Source organism: Prinia subflava, chromosome 2, assembly GCF_021018805.1.
Source record: "Prinia subflava isolate CZ2003 ecotype Zambia chromosome 2, Cam_Psub_1.2, whole genome shotgun sequence".
Taxonomy (NCBI): Eukaryota; Metazoa; Chordata; class Aves; order Passeriformes; family Cisticolidae; genus Prinia; species Prinia subflava.
The window spans coordinates 88751338-88777798 of record NC_086248.1 but is presented as its reverse complement, the minus strand read 5'-3'; the positions used below and the strand labels follow the sequence as shown (position 1 = coordinate 88777798).

At 37.9% G+C, this 26461-nt stretch overlaps 1 protein-coding gene across 2 annotated transcripts in view; it reads left to right on the top strand.

Moving 5' to 3' along the window:
- Positions 1 to 26461, top strand: part of AKT3 (AKT serine/threonine kinase 3) — a 153501-nt gene that overhangs the window by 83637 nt on the left and 43403 nt on the right. For both annotated transcript variants that reach the window (XM_063390947.1, XM_063390946.1), the window contains exons 4-8: positions 7118 to 7229; positions 8620 to 8764; positions 15217 to 15348; positions 19902 to 19967; positions 21519 to 21587. In XM_063390947.1, the coding sequence (XP_063247017.1) occupies positions 7118 to 7229; positions 8620 to 8764; positions 15217 to 15348; positions 19902 to 19967; positions 21519 to 21587 (524 nt within the window). The remainder of the gene's footprint in view (positions 1 to 7117; positions 7230 to 8619; positions 8765 to 15216; positions 15349 to 19901; positions 19968 to 21518; positions 21588 to 26461) is intronic.

The window sequence follows — 26461 nt, the reverse complement described above, 5'->3', positions numbered from 1 at the left end:
ATGACTTTTCAATGAGATTTAAGTCCATTAAAAAAAAAAGTCACAATACTGGATTACATGAACCCAGAGATAAGATACAGCTGTACTTATAATTACAATGTGGATTTGATTCCAAAGTAATAGTAATAGAAGTGAATAAGTGATGTTCATTCAATACTGAAAATACTTGTGGAGAGAAAAAGTCAATGCGTCATATACTGCATTTGCAAATACATCTATGGAAATTCAAACTCAAACCTATTGTGTATAGGAAATATTTCCTTCTGTGTTGGATGGAGAAATGTTTGGGAGGCTTGAAAATTACTTAATGAATGGTTTCTAGGTGCTGTAGTCAATATCCTTTCCTTTGACTTAGCAGTTTATAGCCAGGCCTGAAAGTTTTTTTGCCAATGTGATATACCCAGCTGCTTAAAAAAAACTCCTCTGTTTTATTTTTGTATGAAAGACAGAGAAGGATGTATAGTTTTACTGTCTTCCATAAAACAAAGTAAAGCCCAGGCAAAACCCATGCAGAAATCTCCGATTTCCATTTGCCCTCTTTGCATGAAGGGGCCAATTACAAAGTTCTTGTAGTGACAGGAAGACAGAGATGCTACTTTGGTTCTTTTTGAAATACTGGAAATGAAAGACTTTGCAGCATTATGAACTGCACAAAGTTTGATCTTCTACAGATTCATGGAATATAATTAAGGGGTTTTTCTGTCATATATGTTGTTATATTATCAAAGCACATACAGGTGCTTGTCATGAGACAAGTCTCACAGAAGTGGGATTTTTACCCATAGAGAACAAAAAGTCAGTCCCTGCTCCAAAATACTAAAATTCCAAATATAAAACAAGTGACAGCAGATGGATGCAAACAGATGGGGGGAGTATGAGAAAACAATGAGACAGTATTAGCCTGTAGTACAGGCAGTGGTCTCAGCAGATCAACAACTAATCCATTGTCAAGGTTAGATTTTTACTCTCATCTCCCTTTTCTTCCTTCCTCCTTCCCTCCCTCCTGTTTTTTAAGGCATGGTGAAGGAGAGTTTTAAGGAGGATTTTAAAGAGAATTAGTGTGACAAACAGAGAGAAATTAGAAGTGCTGTAGAGAACAGATGAAGAAATTGTAACAGTAGAGGGATGGGTGGCATTTTGATACTGAATAAAAAATGATAACAAGGATGAGAGTATGCTGTGGGGACAGACAATGCTGAAAAGCTATCCATATTTGATGTGATAGAGCTGGGTAAGAAATGGGAAATGCCAAAAAAAGAGAGATGTGATCAAGGGAACAATGGTCAAAGACAATCTATTATGAACAGTTTTGGGAATAGCATTTTTAGGGTAAACCTGTATCTTTGTTTGGGTCAAAGTAGAGATATTAAATTGTGTTCATAGATCTCTATGTGAGCAAACTTAAGTTTAGGGTGATACTTATCTACATATATAAGATGTAATCAGAAAGAACAAAGCCTTTTAGAAAGCCTCAGAGAGGTAAATTTTCCTTAGGGAGTGGGTAAACAAGTGGGACAATCAAAAGGGGACCAAGTTAAGGATGTGTGTATGGGTACACACATATGTTTGTTCCTAAATGTAAAATTCATGGATTTTCTTGTGTATATGAACAGAAATATGTGTATTTGTCTCTGTGTTATGAAAATGGTCTATTAGTTCTGCTAGTTGTCTCCTCTTTGTCTAAGAAAAAAGGTCATCTGAGAAGTGTTGATTTGGAGTGCAGAGTAGCAACAACAGAAAAAGGTATTTGTAAGGAGTGTGTTCATTAAATTTTGATTTAAAAAAGAAAAAACAGATTTACAATTAAATAGACAAAGGTTGGGAGAAAAATGTTTATCTTGTAAAGGAAAGACCAAGGGAAAAATAAGAAATCAAGGTTAAATTATTATGCAAATAGAAACATAGATAGATCTATATCTGTGTAAAGACAGCACTCTCCCTATATTTTAAAAAGTGCAAACATTATAAATAATGCAAGCATTGGCTTGATACTATTTTTTTTGATATAATTTGACAATCACGGGAAGTTATCCTCTGTGCTAAAACTCAGTCTGTATTGTCTGTATTAGAAATAATTTCTCAGATATGCAACCTTCTGTTCATTTTTTAGTGCATTTTTTATGGCTGCTTGAATGTTTAGTATTCTTGTCTAGCCATATCAACACATTCTGCTGAAGTTGAAACCTTTCATATATGAAATAATAAAATGTTATTAGTGTTTTTCTATTTATTTTTTTTATGCTGAATGACTGCATTTAGGAAAAGAATCCTGGTGATTATATAGTTAAAGTTATAGAATTCAAACTTTAAACTTTTTAATAAAATCTGAACAGATGATCTGTGCTTTTTTTTTTTTTTTTTTTTTTTTTTTTGGAACTGGCAGGTTTCAGGCCCTCTAATTGGCTTCCCAGCTTTGCAGAGTAATTACAGCTTCAAGCAAACTTTGTCATCTGTGGTTCAGAATGGTGTAAAGTAAACAGAACGTTTTGAAATACAGTTTGTAGTTAGAGTTGCTCAGGAGAGTTTAACTAGCATAACCACTTAATTTAGACAGTAGCAGATATTAAGATAGTCTAACATTTTAGAATTGTCAGGTTTGTTGTTGATATGAAGACAAAAGTTAACCTCTGGTACATACCTGACTTAGTTTTGTTTTTTAAAAGGATAATTTCAATAATTGAGAAATATCCATTTCATCATTTCATTTCTTTTTACTGTTTTAATTTTTTTTTCCACTTTCTATTTACGTCCAAAAATTGCCAAAAGAGTGCTATGCATTTGTTGGAACAGAGTTGTCATTCTCTGTTACTGTTTTTGTATTTTGCTGCCTTGAACAAGTGTTCTCCCCCAAGGTTTTTCCTCCCCTCTAATATTAAAGGAAAAGTTCTCATGACCGATGTTTCATCCCAGAAAGACAGAAAGCTTTAGGAATAAAATGTGTAATTCCAAGTTGTAGATGGCTAGCATACAAGAACACAAAGTTGAGTCTGTCTGTTTACTGGCTTACTCATCTTTTTGAATGATAATTTAGACTTCCAACTGTTTTGAGTTGAGATTCAGTCCTTTAATTACATATGTTTATGTATAGTAGCAAACTTGAAGACATTATGGTAGAATGTTCTCTACTCTTGGTAATGACCCAACTATCACTCGAGCATTCAGAGCCAGCTCTCTGTAGCCAGTTTCACTCTTTCTTCTGTGCTTTTGTATTTTCCAAACTATTCACTCAGTCTTAAACTACTATGGTTTTTCCACTAATTAGTAGAAAAATATTTTGGTAATTAGCAGTAACTGTGTATACAGCACTTATTCATCTTAATAGATTTTTTTTCCCCTAGTAGTAGGTGAAAGATACTCACAGAGAAGTTTTTATTCATGTTGCAGTCATGGCAGGAATACTGTTTATCCCATGCATTTGTACACAGCAGCACATGAAGCATGTGAGGCTACTGAATATCAGCAGATTTCAGTTATTTTTATCTATTTGAGAAAACAGGTAGTACACCACCAACACTGGCCCTCTACTTCCTTCTGAAATCCTTTTCAGGGATGGATACCATAAGGGATGGATATGAATGTATTCAATTTAACCTTCCATAAGGAAATCAAATCTTTAGCCACTTCTAACAGAATATTACCAAAGCTAAATAAATTTTGCTAAATTTTATTTTCCAAAAAATTTCCTCCGGTGATAGTGAAATGGCATTTTGGGGGGTTATTTGTCTGGAGATTTTTTTGTTTTCAGTACCATTTTCAATTCTTAAGGTTTTTAATTACCTTTCATTGATTTAGTTAATCATCTGTAATGAAAACTCAGAATAATTTTTTTTTGTTATTAATGTTTTATTATTATTTATAACGTTAATAAATACTGTATTCTTGTTAATAATCTGCATAATAACTTTGAAGGCTGACTGAAAAAATGTAATATAAGTAGTATATTAGATACAGATTTATTTAAAGTACATACCTATATATATATAATTATAATTTTATAGTCTATTATATATATAGGTGAAGACCATATTGTGCATAACACCTGGATGCAAGCAGATGTAATTCCATTAGTTCCTTTTTTTTCATACGTGAGTTGGAAAACTTAATGCAATTTAAATATATGTGTATTTATATATATTGCCAAAGAGAAAATAAATGGTGGAATTCAAAATCTTTAGTTCCATCATAGGCCTTGGAGAGGATGTGCTTTTTGATTGGTGCAGATTTTTCTGCAGGTTTGTCTCTGTACCTTTTTACCTTCAGACCGTCCTAACACAGGCAGCTCACTTTTCTCCCTGGCAGCTTTTTTTACCTTCCTTCCTCTAAATTAGGTACTCAAGGTTGGCTGTACTCTCGCTATCCCTATGCTTTTCTTTCTCATGTAGGTCCCAGTCTTATTGCTGTCCTATTTCCACTTTCTTCCTTTTATTCCCCAGTCTTTTGTTCCGAACAGCTCTCCTGTAAATAACTTGCTGTATACCATCTTTCTACATTGGATTTTGCCTCAGTGAGGTAGTTTCTTTTTCATTTTGTCTGAGGAAGAGGGTAAGGCATTATGAGTATAAGTGAAATGCTTTCAGTTTAGCATGTGGAGAGGCAGGGGATAGCTGTAGCCTCTGGATTATACTCAGTGCATAGACTTTCAATGATTTTGTGCTTTAGTAATTGTTATTGTAATTTTTTACCCTCCTCCCACTACACTCTTATCCCTCCCACATGTAGTGTGGCCAGATGCCTTACATTTTCACAGGAATACTAAAAGGATATCAAAGGTCTTGATTTGCCAAGTTTTAAGTCTCTTCTCCAAAAAGCAGCATTTTCCAGCAGTGTGCAGCTTTAGGCAGACACCCAGTAAAGAAAATTTCAGCCTACATGATTGAAGTGTGATAGGATTAAAGATGAGAGGATGGTTTTGTCAGGAGTAAGATGAGATAATCTTAGAGCAGACAATGCTTCTAGTCTCTTCTGCTAGGAAGGTAGCCCTGCATGTTCCTTGAAACATCAGCTGAGGAAGTTAAAGAAAAAGCCTGTTAACCCTACCTTCACTGTCACCATGGTCACAGCTGGACTTCAGCCATACGCCTGAAGACAGGGATTTCTTTGATCTCATGAGTAATTGCACCGAGCTACAACCCTGGTTAGGCACCCTAAGCAGCTCTGCTTCATTGTGCTTCTGTCTGCCTTGTTCCTCTTCCACCTTTTGTGTTAAACTCCGTGTCCATCCTGCTGTAGATCTTTCTTCTACATGTTGAGGATGGCTCTCATTCCACCCAAGGCCTAGCAGAGTGTGTGTAAGCAATGAGGGTGAACTACCATTTCTCTTTTTTAATGAAATGTTTGTTAAATGGAATGTCATCTCCGTTCCTGACAATGAGAAGTGTGACTTACATAATAATTTACAGATGTATGGTGAATATGTCAATTTGTTCATCAAGAAATACACATGTACACAAGACAATATTCACTCCTCTTTTGTTTCTCATACCTATGTCTGTCAAGCTTCTGAGGTGTTCTGCTAAGCTGCAGAAAAAATACTATCGATAGATATATCCACTTCCACTCTTCTTTGTTTTTCAAATAAAAAAATTGCAGTAGATGATATATGAGGTTTCAGGATCCTTAATTTGTGAAGAGAAAATATGTCAAGCCAAAATAATTTATTTCTGTGAAAGGAAAGCATGCCTTGTTAAGCGCTACATGTCATATGACTTCTGTAAAACGTTGACATTAACTGGAATAAAGAATAGTAAGCTACATAAGTAAAAGGTGTGGGTCAACCAGTAGGTGGTAGCTATATCAAAAAGAAGTTACAGCAGATTGTAGGTGAACAGGAATTCATTTACCATATCATTATTGATTGATTTGTGAACCTGATGAATCATTTTAGATCACACACACACATTTGATCTAGATCAGCTTTGAACAAGTGATAATATTCCAGACATGAGATGTGATGGTTTGTGTCTACGTTGTGGTAGCTGCAGAAAAACAAGTAACACTTTTGACAGAGTAACCTTAGTTTCTCAAAAATGTTTAAATATATTTGCATGAATAAGAAGTTTTAGTTTGTCAGAGTTTTGCAGCTGTAATGTTTGGTGCAGTATCCTACATTGTGGAACAAATACACAGCAACACCGAACCATTGCCTGAATGGCCGGTGTTGTGGTCTTGCAACAAGGGAGTAATAGGCAGTCTGTAATATGCCTAGAATTTTGGAACAAGGGAGATCTTGGATCTGAAAGCACAATCGGTGAGGGACAGATCCATTGAACTAACTTGAAGAAGACTGAAGGGAGATAAAGCAGTTTTCAAATGTCTAAAAGGGATGGCTGATGGAAAGATGAGGTAATTTAGTCAAAAGGACAAGAAACACTATGCTGCAATTATAGGAACAGTTGCATGAAATCCTAGGAAAAATCTTACAGTGATAAAAATAGTTCATTTCTTTATAGTTGGATAGAATAATTTTCTTACAGGGGATTTGAAATTAGTACTTTTTGAGGATTTTAGAAAGACTCTAGAGAAATACGTACGAGAAAAAGCATCGGTAGACCTGATTCTGCTGCAGGGCACAAAGAGAATTTCCTGGGGCAGCCCCACTGGTGGTGTATGTGGCGTTGTTCTATATTTAATAATCAGAATAATTTCAACATCTGAATTTTCTCAGTTAGGCTGTTTTACAATAAATCTTACCCTGAAGTGACAGTACTATCAGTAATTGTGACATGGTTACCATTGAAGGGAAAATGTCATATTCCTCCTGCTGGGTGCAGATGGAAAAATATGCCAGTGGCTACTGCTGTTTCCTTGGCATGCTATAGTAATCCAGGATCTAATACTCTTCTTAGCCTCATAACACAGACCAAGTTAACAAATGGAGATGGCACTCTTTATATGGACAATGGTACAAGTTTAATCAATTCCTCTAACTACTTTCTTCACCTGCTTTATTATTATCTGCTACCTTTTGTTCAAGCCCGTGGTTGTATTGCTGTTCTGTATTTCCTTGTGTGCTGAATGGGGATACATAGTCTGAATGAATTTCATCTAAGTAATTTTATTTGCTCTTCACCCATTAACTGGCAATGTATAAGAAAGGTGATGTCATGTATTTGTCTAGAATGTCAGCTAATGAAAACAGAGCGACCAAAGCCGAACACATTCATTATCAGATGTCTTCAGTGGACCACTGTCATAGAGAGGACGTTCCACGTAGACACTCCAGAGGAACGGTGAGGGTTTTATTCTTGTTTTCCTTTTCACATTCCCTGTGCAGAAGCCTCAGCAGAGTCTCTGCTGGGCCTGCACAGCAATCAGCACTTGGAAGGAACTGTGACATTCTGAGCACGTGTGAGCAGTTAGTTAAAGATTTTTAAGTCAGCTTCTGTAAAATATTATCTGAGCTCATAACTAGTTTAAGAGTTGCCTGCGAGTAGGTGGGATGAGTGTGTTCAAATAAGCCAAAACTATGTCATGATATGTCTCTGAAGTGTTAAATTTTGAACATCCAAAGCCTGGATTGAACTATTTCCAGCCTTGCTGTCTTACTCTTCCTAATGTGCTCCTTTCTGTTGGCACAGAAAGCAGCATGCTTATTATAATTTATTTTATGTTGGCTTATTAGTTTTTCTTGTTTCGGTAAACATTCACAAACTCTTAAGAATTAACTTTTTTAATGCACCAAAAACTTTTTAAATACATGTAGGAGATATGGGATAACGCACTTAAATTTTCCATCCCCTATCTACAATTAGATGCGCTGAATCTTCCCACTGTGGACATCTGTCCTTTGGAGATGATCTGGCTATTATTTTTTGTATCAGTAAATAAGCAACATCTGTGCTTTTTCTGTTGTTTCACTTGGAGCTTTTTTAATTCCACCTTGGTACTGTGTCTCCACCGTGTCTTTCTTCTGTGCAGGGCAGTGGCTCACACTGCATTCAGGAATAAATGCCACGGTAATGTCCTATATCCCTCGCTGGCTGAGCAAAAGGCAGCAGGTACCATGCTTGGTGTGGGGCTGACCTGCTCAAGGGCTGCCTGGTGGCCCTGCTTATCCCTCCACAGAAACCAACACCTGGGCCTGCCACAGGTTTTTAGGATGCTTGTAGGAATTTAGGTATCTTTGAGCACCTTTTTTGAGAGAAATTTGTGAAAAATGCCTGTGAGTTTTAAGAATAGACAGACAAAGAGTTGAACACATGATATGGTTTCGTGTTTTTTTTTTGTGAAAATGTCTTGAAGGGAGAGGAGATACCAAAAAGTCTCTTAAAATAGCAAGTTATTGTTATGAGATACTATTGCATAAGAGATGACATCCTATGCTCTCAGCTGTATTATACCTGGAACAAGTGTTTTCAAGTTTCCACTAGTAAAAAAATACTTACAGAATCAGAAACTGCTAATTCTTGAAGTTACCCATATAGTGATCCTTTCTGGTCAACTTCACCCCTTTAACAAAACACAGGATTTGGAAGGATATTGAAGTGATTAATTAATTTGAGTCTTCTCCTGTGTAACATGAGAATTGATCATTAAAACAATGTAGCATGTGAAAAACTTTATAAACTATGTAACATATTTTATGAGTTTCTAATAGAGGTGTTGGCTTGTTCACTATAGGGAAGAATGGACAGAAGCAATCCAAGCTGTAGCAGACAGACTTCAGAGGCAAGAAGAGGAGAGGATGAACTGTAGTCCAACTTCTCAGATAGACAATATAGGAGAAGAAGAGATGGATGCTTCAACAACCCATCATAAAAGAAAGGTAATGAACTTAAAAAACAACAATGATAGGCCTCATATGTAAATAACTCTTGTAGAATGGTCTAGTTGGGTAAAGCAAAATGCAGGGAATAGTATTTCAACATAAATTTCAGTGTATTATAAGATCAAAGTACTTATTTATTTCAATAAAGCTGAACTGCTCTAGTTTTGTTTATTTGTTAAGCTGATATGGCACTTCTGAAAAACAAAGTTCAACCATTCAGGCACATGCTAACATTCTGCATATTGTTTGAATTTTATTTCATCCTTTTGTTTGTTTACTGTTTTAGAAATATGGTGATAAAATACTTTCTTTGGAGTAGTACTTTTTTTCCCTTTTCTCATGCAAATAATACTCAGTTCAAATTAGGTAATTTGCATGAGAAAGGCTAGCGGGATCTGGCTTTTGCCTTAGTTTTTGCTAACTTGGGAAATAACTTTCCTTTAGTTTTCAATGAAGTGAGAGAAAACAGCATTTCATTTTTCTGCAGTCCTTTACAGCTTTTGGTGTTAATAGGAACATGTACATTATTGGTTATAACATACTTGTGGTTGCATCTCTAGAGTCAACAGGTTAAACACACAACCAAGAGCATGTTTTAAAGATCTGATGCCACTCAAAGTTTGCTTATGTGTCTCCATTTTGTCCTGTATGGACAACTAAAACTCACACCTCTCATTTGCTATACAGAGTTGACATGACTCAAGAAATGCACTGAAATGCAAATGAAAAATAATAACCAGTTTACATAGGACTGACTTGACTTTTTCTAGCTAGAAGTGAAACCTGTAGAAAACTAAGTAGAAGTCAGCTGACAGAGCAAAACAGTCTTATAGCTCACATAACTCAATGCCTTTGAGTGATGAACAAGTACAAGAAATGGTGATATTTCTCTGTTTACTAGTAGAGCATGTTTTGTTTGTTGCGCTACAGGAAGAATCATAGAAAATTCAGGGCTGAGAATTATACCCTTAAGAATATAACAAAGATGTCATAGGTAACTTTACTGAGATTAACATTGAGAACTTGAGTTTGCAGTCCAAACAGTTCTTTTATGCAGTTTCATTGTATGCAAATTTCTAACCTTTGTCTGCCATAGAAAAGGTAAAATCAATTATATAGAGCTGTGACAAAACTCGGAACATATATTGTCAGGCTGACATTGAACCTTTATCCTGGTGTCATGGATATTTAATGACTGTGCTCCAGGGTAAAATATGACAGCAAGAGACAGCAAGACAGAGGCAGTGTTTAAGATATCAGGCTTGTGAGAGGCAGTGTGATTACATGTAAGGGATTTGTGTTTGCTCTGTTAAGGATCTGAGTGCTGTTCCAAGCCTGTGTATCCTCTTAGTGGAGTACAAAATCACTGCATAACAACAACACTCATTTTCCAGGTGTCAAAATTAATACAAGTAGTTTATCTGGAATGTGCTTTCCTTGATCACAGTGCAGTATGTTTTCCCATACAACAAAAGGAGTTGTGGGAACAGGAGTAGGAGGACAGTTTTGTTTCTGTCTTGCCATTTGTGCTTTAAGAAATGCTGAAATAATATGCTGGGACAGTGTATGGGCAGTGCTACAGAATATTTAATGGCTTTGACAACAAGCCAAAAGCAAACTCTACATAAAAAAGGTGAAATGAAAAATGTTGATATTCAACATCTAATAACAGAGCAAAATAACAGAACTAGAAAAAAATAATAATGATAAGTAAAGAAAATTAAGTTAAAAAAAAAAAACAAACACAAAACCAGAAAAAACCCCAAACTAATAGAGCTAAAACTCAGAATCTCCCAGCAGATTTCTACCTGTTGGAAGTTGTTAATGAAAGATGCTCAGAACTTTGTGGAATAAAAAAATATGAAGTGACCATTATGACAGGGAATTGCCACTGTCTCCATCTTAATTGAAATTGTGAGAAATAGATCTTTTAAAAACAGTTTCTGTTTTGTAGAAATGTCTGTGAAAAGCTGTTGTTTAGGCTTTCATAGTTGTTAATGTAATCAGAACCATTTCAGTTACAATGACTTAATGCATTTTTATTGCTTTTTTTTTGTATTGGATTTCTTTCATTTCAGGGATTTTTACACAATGTGTCCTTTTTTGACGAAAGCTTGTTTTGTCACCTGATTTTACATCTAAGCCCAGTGAATTTTGCTTGTGCATGCACCAGATGGTATACATATGAGTAGAAGAGCATAATCAGATTAAGAGACAAGACAGAGAGGAGTTGGCCCTGTTCTTCTCTGAAAAGGTAGCAAAAAGAAAGCAGCCTTTAGGATGTGAAACTTGATTTGAATAGACACAACAGCTACGTCCCTGCTTAGATTAGCTGGAAGAACCAGAAGCACCTCTTCTTTTTAAAATGGTGTCAACATGCAATTTAAATTTTACACATCACTAAAATTTGTAGTACTCAAAATTTTTAGCAAACTACTTTTATTTCTTGCCGTACTATTACTTCTTAGTAGAGTTTTTCCCTAATGAATCAAATGAAAACTCCACACGGTCTAATCATTGTGCACATCAGGAATCTAAAAAAAAGAAAAGATAGTTTCTTTGGTAGGAGTTTTCAACACCTACATTAGGGTATATGTTTTTTGAACAGATCATACAGAGGTGATGGTGTGTTTAGATGGTCAACAGATATTCCCTTAGGGGAATAAAAATATTTTATAGAAGGCTGAACATCATAATGTTTTTTTTGGTTAGTGCAGTCTCCTGTGGCTTCATTGCTTTTTCTTTGTTTACAAATTTGATTTGCAGGATGCAGAATGAATAAAGAACAGATTTTTCAAAGGAAGCCTGAAAGTAGTGTAATGAAGAAAAAAATTCAAAACTTGGAGTACAGTAGGAATGAAAAACTAGGGAAAATCATGAAGGAGAAAGAATCCAAACTTACAGGAGCCTCCAAAGTTACCATCTTCCTTCAGGTTTAGGAAGTATTTCCATTTTTCCACCAGTTTTCAGTACACCCCTAGCTATGGCATCTGTGTTTTTATCTCCCAAGGTCTTGTGTTCTTTGGCAGACTTTTTGAGTTACCCTGCACTGCGTATCATCTCTGAGCCTTCTGCTAAGCTTCTAAGGAAGGAGAGCGTCAGGAGGCTTTATTCTTAGAACTAACACTACTGCCATAATGTGCCGTTAAGCCATGGCTCAAAATCTTGCAAACCTATTACCTTTCTCTTATAAATATACATTTATTTTTAACTTGTTTTCACTGAGCTTGCATCTAGATTAATGATGCTTTGCTGAACATTATGTACGCAAATTTTGGGCAAATCAGTCTTTCAATTTGACTGGTTTGCTGCCCTTAGCGTCAAATCCGTGTCTGCGATCAGCCGAGCCGAGATCCTCCTTCTGTGCATGGGCAAAGGGCAGCTTTTCTGACCTGGTTTTATTCAAACTCTGATGGTCAATCTCTAATTCCAGTGTCTTAGAGAAAATCAGAAATGTTGGAGAAGTTACTCCTTTGAGGCTGCTTGTGATCTCATATATTTGTGACTGTTAAAGGGATAAGTTGTTACAGTCACTAGCTCAGTATTTATCAATAGAGCTGTCAACCATTCTTTGTCAGAGACCATGATAGCTTATGGCTGAAGGATTCTGCCCTGAATTACTCATCTTTTGCCTGAATTGTGTTTTGAATGTATTTTTATTTTTTCATGGGTTTTTGTCAATATTCACTGCTTTTGCTCAAAGGCAATTGTTTTCTGCTTGATGGTTGTCACAGAACCATCGAGTAGATAACCTGACTTTCCTGAGTACTGAACTGCAAGTGATCATTGAGAAGTCTTACCTTTAGTGGATCGAATACGAGGAGCCACACAGTGTTGTGATCACAGCTTTACATACTACATCATGCACTGCAAGTTATCCCACATTAGAGCAGTTTTTGGAAAAGCTGACTCTTCAAGGATTTGTTTGTAGTAATAAACTTTCACTTTACACTCAGTTGTGTAAAGTGAGTTTGCTTTAGGTAAAAGCTATACTGAGCCTTGGAAATCTCTGTTACCCATATTTCTTGCTGGAATAAACGCAGTTTTGTTCCTCCTGATGTGAGGTGGTTTGGGCAGCAAAGCAAGACCTGCCACTGCAAAATGTTTGTGTGAGCATCAAGGTTAATTTGCTTAGAAGCTGCCAATCAACAATTAGATGGGAAAAAGATGTAATTCCTATTGATGTAGCTAAAAAATTGATATATGGGAAACATCTTCTCCATAATAAAGCTTTGAAACACCCAGGTATCCAGGTGTTAAATGGAGTGTTGAAGACCTTCTGCAGCTTTGAGGTTGCAGGTTGAACACTTAAAAGCTCAGGAATTGCACATTCATGTGGTTGATGGAACTTCAGTTCTACCTCTTATGTGAGCAGATTGCAAAGTGACTCTGAGTGAACAACTGCATAAATTACTTTCAGTGTTTGTTGAAAGCAAATTCAGATCCACACTAATAGTATCATGCTTAAAGGAATAAATAATTTCAGAAGGTAATTTTGCCCTTTATTCTTTCCCACAAGGGAATATATTTTGCTTTTTTTGCGATTGCACACCGGGAATATGCCCAATGCCTCTACACCTGGAATTTGTGTGAAATACGTAGGCAGTGTTAAGAGGTATTTTTGGTAGAGATAAGGACAGTACTAATTCTCTTATGGAAAATACAAGTAGAAGTTTATCCAGAGCAGCTGTATTCAACACAACTGCCTGAGGCCATGACTAGTGATAGAGACACCGAGAAAATGAAAGATAAGGGATGATCTTTCTCTGTTCTCACAAAACAGGATTAGGTATCTTTAACTTAGCAATACTGAGAGTCAGAGTATAATTACTCTTTAAAAATGTTTAGAGGTGTGCTTTTCACAAAAGAAGAAAGGTTGTTGATACTATGACAGTGCTAGAACAAGAACAGATGAGTGCATTTCCTTTCAGAAATTTGTAGCTGCTTTTCTCCAGTTTCAAAACTTAATGGTTTTGTGGTACTGCAACCAAGCCAGTAGCACAGCACACTGAAAGATGTGCTATAGAAGTGATTGGCCAAGTCAATTCAAGGCAGCTCTGAGCAGTCACTGTGCTCTCAGTATTGTTCTGTTTTTTCTCTGCATCCTCATCTTTGTCTCTCCTGCATAGACCATGGAGTTGATGCTTCTGAACTGGCTGTGAAATGAACTTGTAAAACTAAGAGGATTATTGACTCAAACTTTGGGCTGGGGACCATGTGTGACACACCAGTTGAGCTGATAAACCTACTAGACTCGATTTGCCTGTTGATGGAACCAGCTCCAGGATGTACTTTGTTTAACCTGCAAAACTAGGGCAGTAACAGAGTCACAGGAAAATTTGCTACCTCCTCCTTTTCAGAGCCAGATGAATTAATGTAAATACCATGTAATTGTAATCTGTACTGAAATTTTAAAAAGTCTAATTCTAATGCAAAAGCTGCTGTAAAGTCTTACAGGTACAGCATTACAGTGAGGATTGTGTATGTTTCAAAAAAAAACATCAGTGCAGTGGTTGGTGTTACACAAAACCTACTGATACACCATGTTTGTGTGTCCCTTGTAATGCAGGAGTTGATGAACTTAAATGTGGTACATTCTTGAAATGCTGCTTTAGGCTAAGGCTTTGTCCTGTGTGTGCTTTATAAAAATAAACGTGTACTTGGCTTTAGAGAATTACAATAATAATAACAATGAACGAGTTATCCTAGTGGTTTAATGACAGCAGTTAGCTGCCTTCTTTGCCTTGGTCAACAGCAGCAAGACCAGCGTTGTCTGGGCACTCAGCCCCTCTCTGAACTGGTAGACAGGGAGGGGAAGTGGAATGAAGCCTCCATAATCCAAAGGGAAAGGTTCAGTGATCTGATCCATCTGTAGTGTGTCCAGAGAGGGCAATGGAGCTGGTGAAGTGTCCAGAGTAAAGTCTCACGGAGCAGCTGAGGGAGGTGGGGGATGTTTAGCCTGGAGAAAGAGTCTCAGAGGGGACCTTATTGTTCTCTACAACTGCCTGAAGGGAGGGTATAGCCAGGGGAGGGGGACTGATCTCTTTTTTCAAGTAAGAAGTGATAGAATGAAAGTGGCTCAAGTTGCTCCAGGGGAGGTTTAGGGTGGATATTAGGAAAAATGTCTTCATTGACAAAGAGTAGTCAGGCATTGAAACAGGCTGCCCAAGGAAGTGGCCGAGTCACGATCCCTGTAGCTATTTAGAAGACATGTAGATGTGGCATTTAGGGACCTGGTTTAGTGGCAGTCTTGGCAGTGTTGGGTTAACAGCAGGACTTGATGATCTTAAAGGTCTTTCTTAACCTAAGCAATTCTGTGATCAAGAACTTGACCACAGAAGTGGGCCTATTTTTGTGAACTGTTCTTATTTTATCGGTAACAGGGTTTGGTTATATGTTGGAACTGGATAACCTAAGTCTTGCTAATCCTTGTTCTTTACTCCTTATAGACAATGAATGATTTTGACTACTTAAAACTACTGGGCAAAGGCACGTTTGGCAAAGTTATCCTGGTCAGAGAGAAAGCTAGTGGCAAATACTATGCTATGAAGATTTTGAAAAAAGAAGTAATTATTGCAAAGGTAAGAAAGGTTATGTTTTTAAAATTGGGCCATTTTAAAGAATGGAATAATCAATATTCAGTAAATAAGGTGTATTGATTTTTGATGATAACTTAGTTTGATAGAAGTGTATCTTCAAAAATGTGATGTGTAGATGTGTGTATCTACAGAAAACAAGAATGCAAAAAAAACCCCCATGTGTAACCATTTTGCATGCCTTTTCCCAGTATTGTATAATCTAGAATGTGCTAAAACACTGAGGGAGTTCACTGGGCAGGAAGATTGTGCAATCTGAGTTTATACAACAAAAAGTGCATTGTGGGGCATATTGGATACTTCACATTTTTTTCTAAGTCAATTGCAGGTTTATTTAAATAAATACATGTAATTTAATGGGCCTGTGCTCTGTTCCTGCTGTGTTGTATAAGATTGCTATGCATGGGACTAATGATTCCATTTTTTCAGTTTTTGAGAAATAGGGAAAGTCTGAATCTGCTGTCTGAAGTTGTGGTTTAAAGTGGCATTGTCCAATTACTCAAAATTGATTAGTGTCACTAGCTCTTATGCTTGGTCATAATATCACTCAAGCTTGAACTTAGATCATCTACCCTGAACTTTGTTTCTAGCAATTCTGAAGTTTTGAATCCCACTTCCACAGAACAAGTTGAAAGCAAGAAACCTACATACATTTATCAACATGAGACACAATTAAAAATAATGCCAATTATTAAATGAGGATGTTTTGAGGGATGTGGGTCTGACTGATATTTTTGAATGCTTGAGGCTAGCAATATCAGTATCTATAAAAACTGAATGTGAATGGGTAAATACTGTTTTAAATATATTACATATGAAAAATATCCTTCAGATTTGTATGATTTTCATATTAACTGATGAAAACAGAGCTTACAAGAGTTTTGCAGTCTATGTTCACTGTCTGCCACTAACTTTCTAATAGCTTTAGAATGTGTAGATCAGTTGCAATTAAATTTGGCAGAAGAGTAGAGGCCTCAAAGACAATTATATTTCCTTGAGTATCATTAAAACTAGTCCTATTACAGTGGGTGAGACTTAAATTTGTCTTCAGCAGTGAAGAGACTGACCTATGAGTTCTACGTGCCCTCAGCAGCTGTCTCGTGTGCAGTGGCAGCCTGCTCAGCGTGTGCATGGTTTGGGCTAACAGCAGCAAAGAGTGCCCTTTTCTTCTTCCTAGTCAGGAGATACAGGAAGAACAGAGGGCATTGCAGCTGCACTGCCCTGATTCTGCATGGCAGGGAGCACCTCAGTGGCCCTCCTTGTAAGACCTGGCAGCAATCTCTGTGGTTTGCCCTGTGGGTCTCAGAGCCTGTCTGGTTGCTGCGTGCTGAGCCTCAGTCTCCAGCCTGACATCCTTGACCAGTGTTCTGCTCAACCCTGGCATCTGGAGATCCTCGGGAGATCTTGTGAGCTCCTTTTCTGCAGCTGCTGGTTTGTGTAATTCCGGTCTTCAGAGCATTTCAGCTTGTTCCTTTGTATCAATAACATAGCAAACAGACTTTTAAATGTTAGGGGATTTTAATTATTTTGTTGCCTGCTACAATATCACTGACTTTTTAGAATTGATTAAAGCTGATGATTGGGTAACTTTGTCTAAGGTGAGCAAATAAATCTTGTTCATAGAAGCATGTATAAAAGTAGAGGAATTTTGAAGAAATCAGAGATGGATCTGTTTGAATTTAGCTATCTAGCCCAGTCAGGCTGTGAACATGCTATGGGGATTTATCAGGAGCATTTAGCTCTGCATTGTGTGCTAAGGATATGGTCACTCGGTAGAGTAGATCTGCAGTCCCACTTCAGCATATAAGTGATATAATGTACACTCTAGAAACACAGGATGGCTTTGGTTGGAAGGCACCTAAATGATCACCTTGTTCCAATCCCCCTGCTGTGGGCAGGGACACCTTCCACTACACCAGGTTGCTGAAAGCGCCATCCAACCTGGCCTTGAACACCTCCAGGGATGGGACATCCACAGTTTCTCTTGGCAGCCTGTTCCCAGTGTCTCACCACTCTCTCAGTAAAGAATTTCCTCCTAACATTTCATCTAAATCTCTCTCCTTTTAGTTTAAAACCATTCCCTCTTGTCCTGTTGCTACCTGCCTGTGCAAAAAATAACCCTATAGAGGATTATACCCCTAAGCATGGTATGGAGTGGAAAAGTGGTGCATTGACAGGTGTATAACATCTGCCCAGTTCAAGCTAAATCTGTTTATCATGTTTACGTGACAGATTAATATTACACTCACAATTTTAATTTATAATTAAATGCTTAAAACTGTGAGTGTAATATTAATCTGTCATGTAAACAGGATAAACAATTGTAATTTTTGCAATTCTGACCAGTATTACAGACTCCTGAGGCAATTCCAGAAAAACTGGCCATTGCCAGCTTTTAATGCCATATATCTGGTAAACTACAGAGATGTAAAAATAAATAAATAAGTGACCCTTTATGCTTGTTTTCTCCTTGAGGTGGTTTTTGTTTTTGTTTTTGTTTTTGTGTTTCCCCCTGTATGTTGTTGTAGTGTATATACTCAGTCTTGCACTGCTATTCAGCTAAATGACATCATCATTTATTACCACTGACTGTTGTTGTTGTTCAACATCCTATTTTGACAATTTTTAAAGTCTAATTTGAAACTCCTGACATCTGTGTTTACTTTCCAGTTTAATAATACCTTATCTTCAGAGCATAGTCTGATAAGCATATGTGTAGTACAATAATGTTATATTGGTATTATTTGTGGCAATAATAACGTCTACTCTGACTAAATATATTTACTTCTGTGGGATTACAGCTGAAGCTTGAGTCACACCAGGGCAGTCTGAATTCTGTGTAACATAAAGCTCAGTGCTTGCTTGGCACTAAAGAAAATGGCTACACCCTCCCTGTGGCTCCTGGACGCTTCAGGCCTGGCCCCTGGCAGCCCGGGGAGGGGATTCACTCATGTATTCCATGCAGAATTGTATAAAATGGCTGTGCACTCATATGAGAACCCCCTAGGAGTTGTGCATTCCTCCCTAGCCCTCAGGAGCTGCTCGTGGTGTGCCTCAGGGTGAGTGAGGCCTCTGCCCGCCGCTCCCGTCCCCTCAGCCATGCCCAGCCCCGCTCCCGTCCCCTCAGCCACTCCCGTCCCCTCAGCCGCTCCCGTCCCCTCAGCCGTGCCCAGCCCCGCTCCCGTCCCCTCAGCCACTCCCGTCCCCTCAGCCGCTCCCGTCCCCTCAGCCATGCCCAGCCCCGCTCCCGTCCCCTCAGCCACTCCCGTCCCCTCAGCCGCTCCCGTCCCCTCAGCCGTGCCCAGCCCCGCTCCCGTCCCCTCAGCCACTCCCGTCCCCTCAGCCGCTCCCGTCCCCTCAGCCATGCCCAGCCCCGCTCCCGTCCCCTCAGCCACTCCCGTCCCCTCAGCCGCTCCCGTCCCCTCAGCCGTGCCCAGCCCCGCTCCCGTCCCCTCAGCCACTCCCGTCCCCTCAGCCGCTCCCGTCCCCTCAGCCGTGCCCAGCCCCGCTCCCGTCCCCTCAGCCGCTCCCGTCCCCTCAGCCGTGCCCGTCCCCTCAGCCGCTCCCGTCCCTCAGCCGTGCCCAGCCCAGCTCCCGTCCCCTCAGCCGCTCCCGTCCCCTCAGCCGTGCCCAGCCCCGCTCTCTGCCGGCCTGGCAGTGCCCCTCGGCGGTGCCCCTCAGCCATGCCCTGGGCCTCGCCATGACCCCCCGGCCCCTTCCTGCCCTCCTGCCCGTGTGAGAGGGCCTGTGAAGGGAGCAGGGAACAAACATGGATGAGCTTGCCTGGAGGCAAACATCCACAGCAACTGGCTTGGTTTCCTTCTCTCACACCTCGGGTACACACCTCGGTTTTTCTTGTTCTGGCTCACAGACAGGAGAGTGGCACTGTCTCTTTCCTCTCTCTCCAAAGGGCCTCTTTTCCAAAATGTGGCTGGAAGCTGCAGCTGGGGGTTGTGTGGCCATCTCCCATTCCCAGGGATGAAGCCAGTGTCCTTGGGGATGCTCAGCTGGTCAGAGGAGCACTGCTTGCCACTGGGCTCCTAAGGACAGCTTGGGTGGATAAAAACAAAGCCAACAGCAAACCAAGTGAAAGTTTAGGAACAGAAAACCTGACTTTACTTAACACTTGGCTAGATGAGACTGGGGTTTATATTTGCCTGTCAGTTACTCGGTGTGTACATGTCTCACACATTGGTTTAGTCTCGCTGTAGATACATTGTTCAGGTGATTCATACCAGAACTGTGAAGTTGTGATGACTATGTTTTTAAGCTATCAAATCCAATATTATAATTTCTTTCTTCTCTCTGAATTGTATGTAAAGGCTTCATTTTAAAGCAAGAAGATAAAAAAACCAAATAAAAAATGTTAAAGCAGTTTTTTCTCAAGTATTTTCTCAAAAAAGGTGAAGATTCATTTATTTTTCAAAACTGTACAGTAGCTTTGTCTTTTTGAAAGTGTTGCTCTTTTCCTTATAATTAATTAAATAACAATTTTATATCATAATTCAGACCTACTTCTTCTCCTCTTTATTTCTCAGGATGAAGTGGCTCATACTCTTACAGAAAGCAGAGTATTGAAAAATACCAGACATCCTTTTTTAACAGTAAGTATTGGGAACTAGTTTTAAGTACATTAGCAGACAATATTTAGCATCCATTATGAACATATTTTACAAATTTTGAATTCTTTCTCATGATGATTTGTAAACAATCAATAGCTATCTGGTGCTTATGAAATCCTTTATCAGGATATGTAATAAAGGATTCAGAAATAAAGTTTCTAATACATTTGTAAAGCTTTACTGTACTGAAAATAAATTTATTTGTAGAACTGTGTAACTGTTGTGCAATTTTTTGCAGTTTTTGTATATGAACATTTATAAAATAAAAGTTATTAATTTCACAGAGGCGTAAGTATTTTTTACCAAGAAAATTTAATTAAGAATTCAGTAAAACAATAAAAATAATTATTTGTTCAAAATAAGTAGCTCACAGAGCCAAAAAACTCGAGACACAAACCCCACTACCTTTGTCCTCATATGGTTATTATTTAATAGAAGGGAAAGACTGAAAAGATAAAGATTTTGAGACTCATGAAAAAATATGATTAATTGATTTAACTTTAGCAGTGACTTTCTTGTGTAGAAGTAATTCTGATTCCTATTGCTTGAGAATATATTAAAAAATACTTCCCTTTATTTCACAATATAGTGAACATGCTTTTTGAGACAGGGATTTTTTTTAATATAAAATTTCAAAGCATAGCATGGAAGCTTTCCTATTTAGAAAAATTTAACTTTTTTGGAAAGCAGAGGATTGCATTACATTCTTGGAAATTCAGTATAAAGATGAAAGAGATCCTGCAATGTTTCTTGAATTAGAGTGTAGTGGTAAGGATAATTAGAGTACTTCCCATCAAAAAAATGCAACAATGGTCCTGCAGTTGTATGTTCTTATCTTTCTGTTATTCTTCAGCAAGTTTTTTATTGAGACATGGAGTTTAGTCACACATAGTTCTACTACATTTCATTCCTTTTAGGCCAAGCCTTCGTCTGTAGATTTTCTGTGGTATCGTTGATAAGTCAATGTTGAGAAATCAAAATTTTTAATTAACATCATAACATCTGTTGCAACTTCAAAATGATATGGAAATTAAGATATTAATTTGGCACTTAGCATTCTTAACATTCCATAATATGAAACTAGAGAGTCCTTGCTTTGGAAATGAAAGCATACTGGATGTTAAGATGACTTTTAAGATTTCATTTGGGAGAAATTAAAAAGAATGTGATAATCTCTCTCTTCATGGGCACTGGAAGTGGACATCATAAGGTACAGTGAGTGGAAATAGGTGGTACTCTGTATGGCAGTAAGAAATGAAGTATGAAATTGTATGTTCTAGTAGCCATTTAATACTTTATTGTAATAAGCATGATATTTTCATATCAGTGGACATGTAGCAGAGATGAAGAAATACTTGAAAGTTTTTGTGTTAATTCATCTCAAGTCCGAGATAAATTTTAATTACTCTTAAAAGTTCTTACCAAAATCAGAATTTTCTACTTAAAAAGATAAAATTTTGTTACAGTTTAAGTGCAAGACCTTGGTTTAATATAAGATGATAATTGCTTTGATTTTGCTGTTTTCTTTGCAAGTCCTTGAAATATTCCTTCCAGACGAAGGATCGGTTGTGTTTTGTGATGGAGTATGTTAACGGAGGAGAGGTGAGTTTAAGAAAGATGTTTGGCACTTGTAACAGTAAGGCTGGCACTGATTACACTTTTAAGGTTATATTTTTTCCTTGCCTTTTTGCTTTCTAGTATCATTAAAGGGCTTTTATACAAACAAAAATTGAACTGTTTTGTTTTAAAGAAGTTGACTTGTTTTTATAACTTTTCTGTCAAAACTAGTTCCTCTTCTGAAAAAATTGGACTTCTGTATAATGAGACATAATTTAATGCTAGAGAAATAATTACATATACTTACTTACTGTCCTTTTTGCTTAAGCATATTATAGCACGTTCTGGCATGAAACAGTCATAATCCGGTGTAAACAAGCAAAAATAATGTCAATGAGTATTACTTTGGTCCTAATATGAAATGTGTGCTCTCTTTGTTAGATATTATAAATATCTATTGGAAAAGAGTGGGGCATTCATATTTTTCATTGCTTGTCTCCACTTCACTTGCTGTATACTCTGGAAATTTCAAATAAAACGCTAAACTTCTTAGAATGTTGTTAGCTTTGAAGCCATTTCTGTCCTCATCTGCTTTCTAAAGAATGAAATATCCAAAATGATACCCAGCAAATGGAATTAGAGAACTGCCATCAAAGAAGAGGGCTTTTGTCTGCCATTTAGATGCTGTTTGCTATTCAGACTGTGTCTTGTTACAACATGAGCTGGGGGATTTTCCTTATTTTGTCAACTGTATTCTTCATGATAATGTTAAAGGATTAAGTGTTTCCACGAGTGGTTTTTTATTAAAAAACTCTTTCTTGATTCGGAAACTGTGCTTAGCTGTAATCCCAATGCCTGCAGCCCATTAGACACCAGCTTGTTCTGGGCCATCCTCTGGCAGCCATGCCTAAACAGGGTGCAGTAGGGTTCTCATATGGGAGGATGGCTTGTTTAATTCAATGTATAAACTCAGTTCTGCACATCACAGGTGTTGAACCAGATACAAAAATCTCCCTCATCAGTAAGGGGGTAACAGCCTTCTCTTGGACACTCAGCTGCTTATTTTACATTGAATTTACATCACCAATACTAAGTCAATGCTGTCTGCAATGAGTTTCGTCTTATAAATTAGCTAATTCTTCGTTATTTTCCTCTGTGTAAGATCTTACTGTGTTTCTGTAATCTCTGGGGAGACAGTTTGAAAGTATGTTTTTAACATCATCCTGTAATTTAGCTATATGTCTTTTAAAAAGGTAGTTTTCCATCCTGTTTGAATGCAGAGCAGGGCCCACAGAGGATGTTTTCAACTCCCTTCTTACGATGGAGGATGCTCTGACTGTATTTTGGTCAATTGTAGTTGGGTTGATGCATTTCTCTGCATTGGGTGGTGCAACTTTGTGGCTACGACTGCGAGTGTCGTGTGTCATGGGTTTGTGGGTGGCTTTTGCTTTGGGGATTTGAGCAATTGCAGTGTCCTTGTGCAGGACTGGGTCACTTTCTTCCAGGCATGGTGCTGCTGTTTGCCAGCATTGCTCATGCTTTGCTGATGGTTCTCCAATGAAGCTAATTGAAGTTTTACCACAGTGGGAAAGATTGGCCTTTTGAGAGTAGGTACTGTTCCTTGAGGAAACTCTCTTGATTTGCCCATGTGCTTCTCTTTGACTAGAGATCTGGAATAGTAAGTTGGACAAACTGTCTTTTTTAATAGGAAAATCTTTAATCATACCAAATTTTCTTGTAAGTTTCAGACTTGAGTCAGTGTCTTCAAAAAAATACAGAGGATTTCAGGTTTGTAAAAATAGACTTGTTTTTAACTCAGAGTTACTGAAAGTAAGTTGCTCAAAGTTTAGCCAGCACTTTAGCTTATATGATACACAGAGTTTTTCTTCTGTTTCTTCTATCTACTATTCTGTCTGTGTTCCAAGGAAGTGACATTTTATTCTGACTGTTGAAGGTGTTGAAAACTCATAATTATATCCTTCCAGTGGGAAATTGACCATAGATGTACAGTGTTGCTTTTGATTCTCTCTAGTGCTGTCTTGGTTTGAAAGACAGATATCTGCTAGGAAGGGGCAGGACCTCCCTAGAGATGGAGAATTCAAATCCCCTCCCTCCAAATTATTCCAATTAAAAGGAAAATTAAAGGAGCTTTCAGGCAGAGGTATGGGGGTAGGAATAACAGTTCTTTACTAGTATATAGGACAAAACGACAAACAAACAACAACTACAGCATCAATAATAAACAGAATCAAGAACCTTGAGGGCTTTCTTTTACAAAAGCCCAGAGCAGTTTGATCTCGGCGCCCCTGCAGGACTCCGAGAGGCCGAACTAGAAGGAAGGAAAAGTCCCGGGCTGGTGGATGAGATGAGGAGCTCTGTGCTGGCAGCTGGAGCAGCAGGGGTGTCCCGGCAGGGCTGGGCAGTGCAGGGCTACAGAGTAGCAGGGGAACTTTAAAGCTCTGAAGAAGCAGCGGCGGTGGGGGGAGGCTGGAGAAAGCGAGTTCAGGATTCCCGGGTACACAGCAGATGACGATAGATTTCCCAGTATGAGACAGAGGCAGAGGGCAGCCTGACCGTCCTCCTCGGCGCTGAGAGCAAGAGTGCCTCCCCCTCCCCCAGATCTGTCTTTTTGCCTTTCCCAAAGCTCATCCTCTCTCCCCTCTGAGGGACACTCCCAGGGATTCAGAAACAATAGGTGTAGCCTCGTGCTGCCATATCCCTCAAGTACTCCTTTTTGTTCTAAGTAGTCATTAAGGCTTCTTGGAAACTTATGGGAAGAAATTCTGTGAGAAGAAAAAAAAAACCAAATCTAACCCCCAACAAGTGCTGTGCTACTTTCAGTGTGTTTAAAATTCCTTTAGATTACATTTTTCTTTTTAGGTAAACCGTTGTGCCTGAACAATTTGGGAATTTTCATGGATTATGTCTGTTAGGAGCACTATTACCCAAACAGTTCTCCTCATGAAGGAGTTCTTGAAGTTTGTATACATATTCTTGTCTCCTACCCAGGTGAAAACAAGAAAATGCCACAATTTAGGCTTCTGCCCTAGTACAGTAATAAAAAATGTGGTCATTAGTAGAAGTCTTTGCTTCCTCTTTCTATGGCTAGAAAGGAAAACGGTCAAGGAAAGGGGCACAGAACTTCATACTGCAGAAGTAGTTCTGTTAAATGACTGTAAGCAAGAATCTTTTATATCTAATAAAAATGTAGATCCTCGGTGAAGTTCATGTCCCTCTACAATAGTAACAGTTTATCTTTGCCTTACCTTGCCTGTTTAACTTCAGGTTAGTTGGACTTAGTAAGAGAACATGTTACAATGAAAATCTAACTGCATCAGTTTTACTGGTCTATGTGTGTGCTCTTTAGCAGCATACAAAGCCCTATAGTAAAGAATTCTCTTTTGGATTCCATTAAAAAAAACCCCAACACAATATGTACTTTAGTATACTAAAGCAAACCATTGGGAGATTTTTTCAAACAGATTATTCAGATGGAAATATCGAATATGTTTTCCTTATACTGAAAAACTTTTTCCTGCTACCGAGTGTGCAATCTTGAATAATTGTTGTGGGCCAAAAGCTTAATTTTGCCTTCGTTTGGTTTTACTGTTAGACTCTGTGGGTGAAATGTTTACCAATGTCTATTGATCATAAACTGTATTGCAGTGTCATAGCTAGAAAGATACGTCTGCCACTGTCATTAATTCTCAATATCTTTGTTGTATTAAGGAAACAAATATTCACCTGGCTTAACTGGGTTGACCAAATGGATTTATTTTTGGCGAATACTTTTGGAGTGTATGTTTCCCCATTTTCATTTCCAGTATTTTGCTTTAAATGTTGAAAATGTTTTAGGAATGAAATATATTATATACATTACGCTGCAGAGTACACTGACTAATAAGTTGATTAACTTCCTTGCTCTGCATTTAAGGATAATTTCAGATTCCGCACTTTGTAGCAAACTTAATTGGTAATTATGTGTATAATAAAATTAGACCCTAAAATTTGTTCAGATGGTTCTCCACATAAGAATTCTGAATCTCAGTTCCTCTTGGCATTTTTTGTTCCACAGCTCTTACTTCAATTCATTAGTCAGGAGAGAACTAAATGGCTTGTTGTAATTGAACAAGTGCTATTACTGTCTAGGGGAAAAAAAAGGCAAAACGACAGAGGATTTACAACCTACTTATTCAAAAATAAGTAAACAAGAGAATGTTCCTTAGCCTTAAATTACGATAGTCCATGGAAAGGGTGCTATATTTCTTTGGGTATAGAATGTGCCAAGAAGCAGTACAAAGTCTGAAACAAGAAATAAATAATCTGAAATTTCAAGGTTGCTACTGCAAATGCTTTGCAAAATCAACACTCAGATTTAAAATGCAGAACTGAGCAAACCCAATACGCAACAGCAAGAGCCAGACATTCAACTCACAACATGCTAAGTAGGTCACTAGCGTGTGTACAACTTTAACATATCAATTGATACAAGGTTGTGTCTTTTATAGAGTTGGCATGCTTGGATCTGCTGCTGAATATGTTTGATCGTAGTTTAAATTTTTCCATTAATTTTTTTTATTTGGAAAAACCCCACAACAGCATTGTTGTTCAGTTTTTAAAGGCATACCAGGAAATTTGTGTCTCCAGTCCTCACTGTAACAATAGCACCCTCGTGTACGCCATCAAAAATGTTATGTGCAAAATGGCTTTCTTTGTGCCAAAGCTATTTCTGTTGCAATTCCAGTGATTTTTATAGCACATATTTAATAACTGTAAATCAATAAATAGTGAAAATGTTGGAAAGCTTTTTTTAACCTTCCATCACATTTCTTTTTTTCCTTCTCTGACTTAATAAATATAATCTTTCTGTTCTGACAATCATAAATAGAACACAGTGGCAGAATTATTCTGAAATAGTG